This window comes from Micromys minutus (genome assembly GCF_963924665.1).
Source record: "Micromys minutus genome assembly, chromosome: 26".
Lineage (NCBI taxonomy): Eukaryota > Metazoa > Chordata > Mammalia > Rodentia > Muridae > Micromys > Micromys minutus.
The window spans coordinates 34,335,685-34,349,219 of record NC_137961.1 but is presented as its reverse complement, the minus strand read 5'-3'; the positions used below and the strand labels follow the sequence as shown (position 1 = coordinate 34,349,219).

Below are 13,535 nucleotides of genomic sequence, written 5' to 3'. Positions count from 1 at the left end.
CTCCTAAAGTTAAAGACAAAATGAAAGTGAACTATAGAACTGAGGATGGTCTATGTGGGTGCCTATATGCCACAAATTTGCTTTGTTCTTACAGTTTAGTAAGATGTGTATATGTGCTTGTTTGTAAGTGAAGGTGTGTGGACCACAGGTGTCAGTTTTTGTTTTTTACTTCATGAGAAAGGATTACATGCATAAGTCTAGTTTGCCTGCCGTTTCTGGAGTTTTTCCTGCTAATGTCTCCCTAGGACATCATAATTACAGATGCTTATCCGAGTTTGAGGCTCTGCTCCAATGACAGCTGCTTTTTCTTTCACTCACAGCTTTCTCCCAGCACCATGTTTTTACAATTAAGAAAAAAGTCGTTTTAAGAAAATACAATAAAAAACCTCTGTAGACAAATGCAGAGGATTTCTCTGCAGACCACTGAGCTACTTCATCCAACAAAATCAAGGCTGTGGCTCACTCAAAGGAGAACCACTGAAGGGATAGTCATGACACACATGGCTGCTGATGTGCTCTGCAGCTAGGTGAGCAACCAGCGTGGTGCACATAACACAGTAGCTCCTCACTGAGGTTCTACACAGTTCTGCACACAACACTTGGTATCTAGGAGAAAGCAACAGCACATCTCGGACCTTGCTCAAGTTCGCCATCATGCATTTTCCCGTCAAAGTCTTCTGACATCTCGATGGCATTATCCTCGCCTTTAGTGTCAGGCTTTGAGTCAGGGTCCTCCTCATCCTTCTCTTGACCCTTCTGAAATGTATCTTCTACCTTTGGGAGAAAATGTAAGTGTATCAGTGAGCACTGTGCTTCATGTGTGCTTCAGTCCTATAATATGCACGCCAAGGTTAGCAGTACTCTACAGAAGGAGAGAAAAACAAGAAACCTGACAAAGATGGCGGCTGCCTGCAGTAATTTATGATTTCACTTTTCTGGAGTAAATTTATTTTATTAATTTTCTGATCAGAAAATATAGAATATTATTTGGCTTTCTTCATGAGAATTGTAAAAACACTACCACCATCATCAGACAAACAAACGGAAACATCAAAATCAGTATTCCAGAGTTATTTGTAAATGATGTTAGTCTTTAATCAAAGCACTTTCCAAGACAGAGTTAGAGGGGGAACTGTACTGAGTTTGAAGCTAGCCTGGTCTATACAACAAGAATTCCGGTCCAGCCAAGGCTACACAGATTTTGTCACAAAAAGAAAAAAACAAATCAAGTGACATGTGGTAGCTCGCACATCACAGAACTTAGGAAGATTTCAAATTTCAGGTTAGCCTGGGCTACTGCTGACTCAGCACTCCCCATACACCAGTCTTATCATTGTCAGAATCTTTTCTCTTCTTTGTCACTTTGATCATTAGGACAGTGCGCTGGGGAAAGAGACGGTGTACCAGGTAAAGAGAACTGGCTGCTTCTCCAGAAAACCTGGGTTTGATTGCCAATCCCCAAATGACAGCTTACCACTAAAGGTACTGTATATAGACAGAAATGAGACAAAACCGCCATACCTTTAAAAATATCTGTGTAAGCCAAAATTGAGCGAATCTTAGTAACATTTTATCCTACTTTATATTTGCAATGGACTCTACTTTTCTATTAGTTTCCAATAATTTTAAATCTTAACTTAATTTAGGAAAATACTCTATATAACTGTGTATATTAGGGAAATACAGAAAACTAGAAATAACAATAAAAAGCACAAAGTCATCACATAAACACCAGTATCAGTTTATTTCTAAACATTTCTTTCCAGTTTTCCCCCCTCTAAGAAAACTAGCTTGGGTTGGTGTTAACTTTCTGTTTTTTGTTTTTGAGACAGGTACACAGACAAAGTAGCTCCACAACTTGTCCCCTGATCTCACACACGGTCTTATCTCACTCATGCACAAAATAACAAGTAATTTAAAATTAAACAAAACCAATTATTATAGGCTCCAAAATACTCTTCAGAAATCATCAGTAAATTCCCAATTAGAATCAAAGTGTAAAGGTCAATCCTTCCAAGACTGTAGTGGCTGAGCTGCAAGGGTCCTGTGGAGTTTTAATTTGAAGACCTACCCAAGCTCCAGCGTCTCTAGGACTACCTAGAGCAGCATGATGCTGCTGGTCTACTAACAAGTTCGATAAACACAACCATGCGAACGTACCTGTTCCTCGTTTTCTATCCGGTCACTCACATCCTTCATGCCCTCGCCATCTCCGATCCCACCGCCCTCGTAGTCATGAAACTGCGTTGCTCCCTCTCCTGCTGAATCTTCCATAAATTCTTTAGGCAAACAAAACCCCTTGAGGGGAAAAGAGTTAGCAAATGTTACAATCCTGCTGGAAATGTAGGTTTTTGACAATCTTCCCTCTTGAAACTAGCGGGACCATGCAGTTTCAGACTGAGATTTGTATACACCTCTAGCACGCAGCAATGCTAAGTTGCCAAGACAAAACCAAGAATGAAATCTAACAGAAGGATAGTTAGATGGTTAATTAGGAGCAACTGAACAGAAACAGAACCCATTCACTGAGGAGAGGACACAGGCTGAGCTACAATCACAAGAGACAAAACTGATTCATTTGGAAAGAAGCTTGAACACAAATACTAAAATGGCTCTTACTAAGACATTTTATTTAGCAGAAAACATGCTATCGGTCAGTTCAAGGATGAAAATGTACTAAAAAATGAAGCTACCAATTATCAGAGGTCCAAGATAAACAACACTGTGACCTTGCTACAATGAATTAGCTTTCTAGGAACTCAGTGCTTTAAAAAAAAAAATTATTTATTTGCTGATTTTATGGGTATGAGTACACTGTAGCTGTCTTCAGACACAGCAGAAGAGGGCATCAGATCCCATTACAGATGGTTGTGAGCTGAGAATTGAACTCAGGACCTCTGGAAGAGCAGCCAGTGCTTTTAACCTCCCCAGCCCCCAAACTCAGTGCTTTAATTAAAAACCGAACCTACTACTGAAGTCCTATGTCGCACCCACACTTAAAGCTCAGCACCACTCAGAAAGGCACTCACTTTCAAGGTGTGTACATTTTTAGAAAGTTAACTGGAAATGCTCAAGTATTTTCCTACTGAACTATATTATCACTATTTTCTAATGTCCATTTACGTGTGTGTGTGTGTGTGTGTGTGTGTACTTTTGTAAAGGTAGTTGTATATATTTCATGATGTAGGAGTGGGGAAACGTATTAAGAGTTGGTTTTCCCTCTTCCACCACATGGGCTTTAAGAATTGAAATTAGTCTGTCAGGCTTGTTGATAAGTCTCCCTTGCCAGACTTGTTATTTTAAGAGTTGTGTTCAGCTACAGGCACAGATGTGTCCACACATAAGAGAGGCTCAGGGACCCGTGGCAGAGCACAGCACTACACTGCCATGCTGCTATGGAGCTCAGGCCGAGGCCTGTTAGCAGACACACACGGACACTACAGCACCTTTACCACTGTACAATTTGCTTTCATTATCTTTTGCACAGTAACAAGAAAGCAAAGTGGGGCAAACCTGAGGACTAAGCCATCACTCAATAGATGCAGACTTAACCTCTGGATATGACACCTCAGGATAGCTTCCCACTTTCTAACTCTTGGACTTCAGAGACTAAGCCCAGACTCCTATTCTGTTTTTTAATCAGCTACCTCATTCATATTGTATTTAGTTGAAAAAGATTTCAGAATACTAAGGAAGAAACCAAAGAAAACTTTTTAAAGTCACTTGATGGTGGTGCTCATAAAAATACTAGCAAGTAGAGTCAGATCTTCTTGGCAAAGTGTCCAACTTGAGTCCAAGATCTGTACTTTCTACACTGCACCATGTCAGCTAGATTTCACCAACTGTGAATCAAAGGCAGATCTACAATCTATGGTAGTATATATATCTTAACGAAAGAATAACTTTCTCCTTTTTAGCACCAATAGCCCTTTTTATCATTTAATCATAGCCAATCTTATAATAGCCTTAAGATCTATCTTATAAAGCTAGCTCAAGAGATATCTCAAGACTTCTAGTAGACAGGGAGGAAAGGCTGACTTAAATAGGCCTCCAGACAGCCCCTTTAGTCAAGATGGGGATTTGCTAGTTTTAAGATCTTACTGGAAATCTGCTTGGCAATCAGGTTCCAGACCAAGCCCTAAACCCACAAGGAGACAAACTACCTCCTGCTATTTCTATAAAAGCCTAGCAAGCCCTGAAAGATGTGAAATGTCTGTGTGTGATGTTCCATGGCATTCCATGCCTATAGTCCTTACCTTCTGGGCAAGCTCTGTGAAGGTCTGGGCAAGTACAGAGAGTAGCTTTGCGGTGCTCCGGTGCGTTGCCAGAGATATTGTCAGGAAGAAGAGGATAAGGTCTGAGAAGCCGCAGAGCATGGGTATCAGGCGTACTAGCAAGCCACAGGACTGGCTGAAGACCTGAAGACAGACAAACAATCACAGTGCTTAAGAGGAGCAATGGGATGCTTTAGAACTAGATAGTGGCATAGTACTTGACTTGGAAATGTGTTGAGAATAATCATGGTAAATAGCATGTGCTTTAACCTCATCTCCTAGCTCAGAGACTTTTCCCTTGTGTATACTCACCAACATACACTGTACTTCTAAGCTAGTGAACAGTATCATTATCATTACTATTATTTTTTTTTTAATAATATTTAATGTTTATGAGTACACTGTTGTTGTCTTCAGACAGAGCAGAAGAGGGCATCAGATCCCATTACAGATGGTTGTGAGCCACCATTGTATTGAACTCAGGACCTCTGGAAGAGCAGTCAGTGCTCTTCACCGCTGAGCCATCTCTGCAGCCCCTGCTATCATTTTTGAAGCAGAATCTTACTCTATAGCCAGACTGTTCTGAAACTCACCAAGTAGCCCTGGTTGGCCTTAGTAGCAAGTCTGAGCCACGATACCCAGAATTATCACTACCTCCTAACATGGATACTGGGAATCAAACTCATGTCTTGTAAAAGAGCTGTATACCCTGTTAACTGCTTAGCTGTCTCTTCAGCCCACCATTAAAAAAAAAGTATTTATGAATAAATTCTACAAATATACCTAAGTTGGCACTAGATACAACGAAACTAAAGGAGCTGCTTCTCTGAGCTTATCACTATGAGTACTGCTTCCTACTGACAGAGCTCATACCCAGGAGCATGTGATGGAGACGAACCTAACACAGTGCGTATTCTGGTTGGCCAGGTCTTTTGCACCTATCCGAGAGCAAATGCTCAGTCTTTTCAGAGCTTATGACTGACCAGAACAAATCCAGTGAGCTAGCAGGTACTGGGGTCTGCTAGGGAGTTCCCTCTCCCCAACTGCAGTGAGTGAATGACTCCCAGGAGCAATCACTTTGCCAAGAGCCATGGTTACCTTGTGCTTGGTTGTATTGCCATCCTCACTGCAGGACTTGAGCCTCTCCAAGAGCTCAGAGACAGAGGAAATGACTTTCTGGACATGTAGAGTGCTCACACTGGCCCAGAAGTCATCCTCTAAGAGCTTTGTTAGATGTCCTGGCTGCAGGCTCTTCAAACTTGCCTCTTCTTTTCCTCCTAAACACAAAAGCAGCAAAACTAACTTCTTCAGATCCTTACTCATTATCTAACATCTGTCTTCAATTAGACAAAGAACCCGAATGTTAATTATAAAAGTCAGAATATCAATGCATACTATCAAAGCTCTAAAAGAATCAAGTACTGACAAAAATATATTCATATAGTTTTATGCCAAAATGCTTTTAAAAATCTGTACATGTATCTCTCTTTTAAAAATAAAGTTGTAAGGAAAAAAAAAGTCAGAACAACTCTTAAGTCATTTTTTGCACAACTTTCAGACATACCATCCTCTTCTTGTAGTCTCTTGTCAGCAGCACTGTCTTCTGCTTTCTTATTGTTTTTTTCTGCCAAGTTCTGGATGGTGCAGAGAATGGCCCGGATGGCAGTTTCTACTTGCTCTGAGAAGTCTTCAACAAAGCTTTCCTCCAACATCTGGTTACCTAGTAATTAACACGGCACATAGCAAAGCCCAGCACCTGCCTCCTGTGGTGGCTGTGACACTCCTGCGTTATTTCCAATGGCTGTTTAAGTAGAGTACTCTATCATTTGCTAGCTACTGCGCCTGTGCTGGACCCAAGAATGAGAACAGCAGCTTCCCTGCCTATGCAAACCTAAGAGATGGGGCTGCACAGATGCTCAGCGTTAAGAGCACTGGCTGCTCTTCCAGACGTCCTGAGTTTAATTTCCAGCAATCACATGGTGGCTCACAACCATCTGTAGTGAGATCTGATGCCCTTTCCTGGTTTGTCTAAAGATAGCAACAGTGTACTCATATATAATAAATAAATCTTAAAAAACAAAGCAAAACCCTAAGAGCTTATTATCTGATATCACTTTTACAAAAAAAGTTAAAAAACAAAACAATAATAGTTATGGTGTGTGCACAAACACCAGGTTTATTTCACATACTGGCCTCAGGCATTTGAGCCCAAGGGAAACTGTAATGGATGAGTGAGCTTCTGCTCAAGGCACCAACCTCCAACAGGACAGAATGTGTCATCGGGACAGATCCGCACTTGATGTCCCTTCACCTTACATCTATGTCCTCACCTCCTTGCTTGTGTGCAATGAATAGACGTGCTCTCCAGGCAGAGAAGTCATCTATGGCTTTACTGATTTCTCCTCTTAGATAGTCCAGGCTTTCAACTAATGCCATTTGTGAATCTGTTTGTTCAACCTCTATCCCTGGAAGAACGAACAAGGACGCTAGGCCTTGCAAATGAGTTGACACTTGGGACAGGCAATTCAGCCCAGAAGAGCAAACTTCAAAATCTTCCCTGCAACAGAAATATCACAATGTTGAAAGCCACACACACTCCCCTCTCCCTCTAACCACAGCAAGCATGCCATGTCTCAAAGTTTATAGATGTCAAAGTACCATACAGGTTTGCTGAATGACAGGATCAAGCACAATTCTTTTCATGATTTTTGCACAAGACTGAAGTCTGTACAAGCAAAAAAGTCAGGACAGACACACTTACCATGTATGAAAGAGGGTCTCACAAGACTGCTGCCTAATTTTGTCAACACCAGCTTTCATAGTTTTAATAGTTTTCAGCATGTCTGTCAACCCTGCAGTTGACTGTTGCCAAAGTTGATCTTGTCTCCTCATTCGGCAACCAGAAGGCAGCTGGCTTCTAGGTACGGGGGATGGGTAGCTCAGACCAGAGGGAAGTAAGTCTGGCGTCACCCCAGCTATTGGCCCTTTGATATCAACTGTTTCCAGGTGAGAGGCAGAAGGGTGCTCCTGAACTGGAGCATCACTGTGGCCTTCAGCTGGCCCTGCACTGGGACAGCACTGGAAGAGCCAGGAGAACTGTTCCAGGAGGATCTGGCTCTGCATGGCCAGGTGCTGCAGTCGCTCTGTCCACTGCTGCACACTGTCCTGAGGCGGGAAGGCCACAGGATAGACAGGGGGGCCAGTCAGTCTTCTGTGAATCTCCTGTACACAGCTAAGGAGGTTCCTGTGCAGGAAAACACGGATTAAAGACAATGGCATCTTCCTCTGTGCTACCAGGCAGTTTGTAAAGAGTAAATCGTTTGTATGCTTCTGAACAAGTATAGTTTCTCATGAAAATAAGAAGGGCTAGGAATGTAGCTTTTGGGAGAGGACTCACCAGCAGGGAGCCAGGTTTAAGCACATGAGCATGCACGCACATGCACACCCGCACACCCACGCAAGCAGGTCAGAGTTCCCTAGTTATGCTCTTTGGAGAGGTTAAGAAAACAAGTTTAAAAAAACTGCATTAAAATGCCTTGTTAAATTAAACACATTCTTTAGTCTTTCAGTCTCAAAACTCATGCTACAGCGAAGCCTACTGCCAAACAGCCAACAGCCATGACACCACCGCAAGTGATCTCAACTACCTTGCAAATGTACTGTCTTGCTAAATAAACCCAATGAGTTGAGCAAAAATAGAAGCCAAATGAATACATACAATCCAAGAACCGCAGCCAAGAATCCCCTCAACAGATGCTAACAGCCTTCCTAACTCCCCATCTCTTAATTATCTCTTCTGAGGAGCAAACTCCCTGGGGAAATCTCAAAGCCCGAAAGAAGCAGACTTAACTCTAGTCCCAAAGACCAGGGAGCCTCTCTACCAAGAACACACCCCCTGACAACCAGTCTATGACAGGGAAGTCCTCATTCCAGACCCAGTTCACACAATCTTTTTTACCATTTTGTCTCAGCTCACAGACTGTTTTGGCCAGCAGTGCCATGGCCTGCCATCAAAAGGAAACGTAGGGTCAAGAGAAACTCTGCCTACCTCTCTGGGCTCCCCTTTCAGCACATAAAGCAGCTCTGAGGTGATCTGCAGAGGTCTTCCTAATTTGCTGCAACCCTCCTTGCCAGGACATACCTGAGGATGATCCACTGCTCAGTCAGTGTGGTCAGGGAGCGACGCTGTCGGATCAGCAGCTTCATCAAGTGTGCTGAGAACCCTTTACATCTGTCAATGTTACCCATGCTCATTTCCTGGCAGGATGAAGAGGAAAAGCACGATGAAGGCATTGCTGACAGCCTCTGCCCTACACACGCACTCGCACTCACACACACACACACACACACACACTCTTAAAGTGTCTAAGCATTTTGCCTGCATGTATGTATGTGTGTCACATGCATGTCTGGTGCCCTGGAGGAACTGGAGTTACAGACAGTAATGAGGTACTAGTGGGTTCTGGGAACTGAACCTGGGTCCTTTTAATCATGGAACCACCTCTCCAGCCCCCAAAAGCTATTTCTTGAAACAGATGTTAACTCTTCATATAGAGGGGGTGAGCAGCAGCGTGTTGCTGCTTCTAGATCACTGACATCCATGAGGAAGAACGGGTAGAACACCAAAAAAATGGACAGGGGTGGTGGTCTGCTCAACTCACAGAAGTAAAGTGATCCTCTTGGCAAATGTTCTAGGATCCACACTAACTTACACTGACTTAACTGAACAAGCTTGTCAGTGCCTGGTAAGGATGATGCATGGACGAACAGAACAGGTACTTTGCCCAGCCCAAGTCAGTCTACCTTGACAGGAGTTGCTAGTGCTGCCGTAAGCTTGGTGTGCCGTGCAAGAGAGCGATAAAAATACTTCTGGCACCCATCCCACAAAGACGAAATTTCTGTGAGGAGCCTAGAAAAGAAATCAGGCAACTTATTGTATTAAAACCACAACTATCCACTGAAGATCCCAAGGATTCAAGACTTCGGAGAATACTTAGGTGTAACCCAGAGTCAACCGTTGAAATCTGTGTATCTGAGAATACTTGGCATTGGAAGCATTACCAGTATATAAGCAGTACCAGTGGTCTGTTTTCTCCAGTGAACCCTTATAATGAAAAATGAGGAACATACATGCACAAAATGGTAAAAGGTAGGGGCAGCTTAATATAGGGCCACACAGGTGCTAAGATGATAAAAAGTAAACTGGAAGACGTGTGTTCGTTCAAGAGAGGCACAACCCGACTGCAGCCACATGGAGACCAAATGAGAACACAAGCCCATTCGGCAAACTGTCCTCAAGCACTAGAAAGCTGCTATGCAACTTCCCTATTTGCAATGCTCTTCTGACTTAAAAAAAAAAAAAAAAAAAAAAAAATCCCATAAAGAAATGAGCATTACAACTAATCCAGATCCTCCCTTACAGAACTGCTACATAGATCAGCGTACAGGCAGCTCTGTCTCAAAGATAATCCATTTTCAAATTAAATATTTTAGAACTTACACATACAAGATAGCAAAGAAATATGGCCAAAAAGAGATTCCGAGTGGTGGGCACACTTAATCCCAGCACTTGGGAGGCAGAGATGGGTGGATCTCTGTGTTTGAGCCATCCTGGTCTACAGAATAAGTTCCAGGATAAGATAGAGCTACAGAGAGAATTTCTGTCTCAAAAAACTGAGGAAGAACGTGAGAGAGATCCAGAGACTGATACCCAGCTGTAAGTTCAAGTCAAGTAAGTAGAGCTCAGGGAGCCAAAGTAGTAGAGCAAGAAGGTGTAGGGGAGGGACTGCCAGTCAGCGGTGAAGGCACACTTAGCACCACGAACCAACAGAGTAGGAGAGCAAACACAGGAAGGAAGGGTAGAAGAAAATGAATATTTAGTATATTAAGTATCAGATCTTTCTATAATTTCTAACTATCTTGGAAGTTTACTGACTTCCTCAACGTACAATTCAAAAACAAACCAACCTAGAATCGGCCTCCCGAGTGCTGCTGACTATGGACAATGCGCTCTGGAGATCTAACGGGTGAAGGTGGAGCAACTCCTGAGGACTTTTTGAACGGGCCCAGGCAAGACCTTTTCGATACGACAGACCTGAAATCAACAGCACTCATTAAAGCAAAAACACTCAGTGAGAAAAAGCTATGCCCCCACACTCCTTCTAGTTAAAGTTTGTGACATGTATCTTCAGCTTTAGGTAGCCAGGGAAGAGAGTTCACGCCTATATGCTCAACACATAGGAGGTCGAGAAGGATCATGAGGGTGAGGCCAGCTTGAACTATTTATTAACTAAATCAGCATGTAACCCTGCATCTCAACACGATTCTCCTGATGGGCTCTACATTAGCACAGCATAAGATACTGCTGAAAGCAGAAAATATCAACTCTGAGATACCTCACCACAAACCCTGAAAATGTTCATTGTAGTTCACTACAGTAAGTAGCTCACTGCAGGACTTTGCTGTGTGTGCCTGCAATCTTAGAATGACATTTCACAACTGGTATTCTGCTTTGTACAGTTTCAGAGATTTCCCACAAACCACTCATGTTATCAATGTGGAGAAATTGGCTCAGTGGTTAGAGCACTTGCTGCTCCTCCTGATGACTCTTGGTTTGGTTCTTAGCATCTCTTTAACAGTCCACAACTGCCTGTAACTCCAACTCCAGGGGAAGAGACTCTTTTCTGGCTTCCATGAGCACCCTCACATATCAGAGGTGAACACACACATAGTAAAACTTTGAAAAAAAAAAAAAAAGTCGATTATATTTTATAGTGTTCCAGGAGCAACCCTTACCAATTTTTGCAAGGTGTTTAAAGAGGTCTGATAAAGCTCGATGCTTCTGCATGAGAATGTGCTTGGCTTCTGAGTGCTGCTTTTCTTTCTCAGCAGAGGGATCCACCTTTAAGCTCTGCAGTTCACTTACAGAGGAAATCACTCCACCTACAGGGAAAAAATAAAATCCAAGGCCTCACTAAGGCTTGCACATTTGCTCTATGCTGTCTTTCACTTGAACTCTCAACAGCCCCTCACACCTGACAAACGTTCAATGGCCTGTGCTTCAGCTACACCTGTAAAATGTCTCTTGAAAATAAACCAAAACAAAACAGGCCAACCAAACAAAAACCTACTGAATGCATACCGACTGTGTGGTTGATTGCAGCATGAACTTTAGTCACCTGAGGGAATCTGTGGTAACTGTATTGTTCCTTCCCTATAGCTAGTATCTGCTAAGTCTCTTAATGCACAGCCTCAGAAGCACTTACCCGCTGTTCCAGTTCAGCCCCTACTTCGGTATGTAGCTGGCCTTGAACTCAAAGAATCACCCAGCTCTGATTCCAATTAACTAACTTTTGTTTTAAAAGATTTACTTTTAATTTTATGTGTATCAGTGTTTGGCTGCACACGTCTCTGAACCACTTGTGTGTCTGGTGCCTGAAGGTGTTGAATCCCTGAAAGTGTTGAATCCCCTGAAACTTGGAGTCACTGATAGCCCATCGTATGAGACCAACCCGGACAACAGAGGAAGACGGCAATCTAGTTGTGAGGACAGAATGATGAATTTATGACACTGTGTTATTAGCAGGCCTTGGTCTTGGTGCTTTGATTTTTAGCACAGTTGTTTAAATACTGTACAAGATGTCAAAAACGATGCATCATAGGCCATAGGGGACCCTGGCTATTAACACTCACCAGTGAACTGGTCCAGGCTTTCCACCAGGTGAGGCAAGGGGCTCTCCTTCATAAACATCAGGCACATTTTCCTCATGCGCTTTGAGAGTCGTGGCAAACGACGCACAAGCTCTCCCTCCACAGACAAAGGACCAGCATCCTGGCTCTGTTCTGTACCTGAAGGCTTTGGGACAGTACAAGTTAATTTTACTGCCGAGAATCTGAGTAACACTTTTAACTCAACAGGCACTAAATTTAAGTCAACTTCTCTCAGGAGTAGAAAAAAAGCACACACACATATATATATGGATGTTTAAAATCACAAATTATGGCCTGTAATGGCATATGCCTTAAATTCAGCACTCAGACAACCGAGAAACCCGAATTATTTCTTTGTATGTGACTGACCTAGCAAGCCATGAAGTTTGAACCTATCAAGATTGAACAGTAAGACTGCAGCTGAGTCTCTCCTTTTACCCTTCATGGTTCCAGATTTCAAAGTTAGGTCATCAGGAGTACATAGCAATCAGTATACTTGAGAACCACCTGGCTGTTCTAAGACCATGGTTTCTGCCTAATTCTGAAGCACAGCGAGACAAATAACCAAATGCTACATGGATGCAAATAAGGAAAACACATTCGTTAGCTAGTTCCAAGTACATCCCTTAACCTGATATATCTGGCTTGAGTGGCTTGGAATTAAATGCACCACCCCAGAGCTGTACCTGCCATGCTATTGGCTGTGCCAACAGGGTCTCCCTCAGTGCACTGTTCAGAGCCTGAATGGGCGATGTCTCCATTGTAGCTTCCTCTGTTGGCTTTGGCAAATAGTCAGGCTGTTCCTCCTGGTTATTCTCTACCAGACATGACTGACAGGGTTCATTCAGCACAGCTTCAAATTTCTTCATGAATTTAAAAAGAGTCCTGATCTCATGAAATAATAGGTGTAAGGTTAAAAACATATCATTTTAAGGGAGTCTGAAAGCAAAGAATTATGCTGTGAGCACGTGCAAACACAGACACAGACACAGACACACACACACACACAGACACACATACACACACACCTTTATCTTTCATAGTTATAGCTACGTTCGTCTCTTTAGGTATTCACAATCATTTTGAATCTTCAGGAGAAAAAAAAAGCCAAATACTGTCACCCCACCTTTTCTACAAGAGAAAACCGAAGCCAGCCACAACAGGGTTGTTTTGCTCAAGGTAAACAGCTAGTGGGAGGTAGAAGACAAGCCCCCTAGGCAGGCACAGGTATACTGTGCCCAAGACATACATTTTTCCTGCAAGAAGAATTTGTTTGTGGTAGCATGAGAGTACTATATGTCTGGTCATGCAAACGATGTAGTCTTGCAGCCTCCCACTCAATTATGGTTTTTAAAGGTTGCTTCCAGGCTTACAAGACAAATTACCTATGTGTCTTTTCCACAGATTGTTTAATGGCCCAGAAGCTGACATCATTCCACTTTGATATCTTCACAAATTCCTGAAAGATAAAGGAAGTTCAGAAAATAGCCTTACGAAGCTTGTATCCCCTTTTGTTCCTACATTATCTACTTGTCAAAGGTCTAAGGCCAT

At 42.7% G+C, this 13,535-nt stretch overlaps 1 protein-coding gene across 1 annotated transcript in view; it reads right to left on the bottom strand.

The window, feature by feature from the left end:
* MDN1 (midasin AAA ATPase 1) overlaps positions 1-13,535 on the bottom strand; it is a 111,364-nt gene that overhangs the window by 15,558 nt on the left and 82,271 nt on the right. Inside the window, exons 72-85 of the mRNA XM_080938695.1 lie at positions 13,370-13,443; positions 12,671-12,869; positions 11,967-12,129; positions 11,070-11,216; positions 10,242-10,368; positions 9,078-9,183; positions 8,416-8,531; positions 7,036-7,518; positions 6,605-6,831; positions 5,839-5,994; positions 5,373-5,539; positions 4,257-4,418; positions 2,161-2,298; positions 636-774 (exon numbers count right to left, since the gene is read on the bottom strand). Of these exons, the coding sequence (XP_080794821.1) occupies positions 636-774; positions 2,161-2,298; positions 4,257-4,418; positions 5,373-5,539; positions 5,839-5,994; positions 6,605-6,831; positions 7,036-7,518; positions 8,416-8,531; positions 9,078-9,183; positions 10,242-10,368; positions 11,070-11,216; positions 11,967-12,129; positions 12,671-12,869; positions 13,370-13,443 (2,404 nt within the window). The remainder of the gene's footprint in view (positions 1-635; positions 775-2,160; positions 2,299-4,256; positions 4,419-5,372; positions 5,540-5,838; positions 5,995-6,604; positions 6,832-7,035; positions 7,519-8,415; positions 8,532-9,077; positions 9,184-10,241; positions 10,369-11,069; positions 11,217-11,966; positions 12,130-12,670; positions 12,870-13,369; positions 13,444-13,535) is intronic.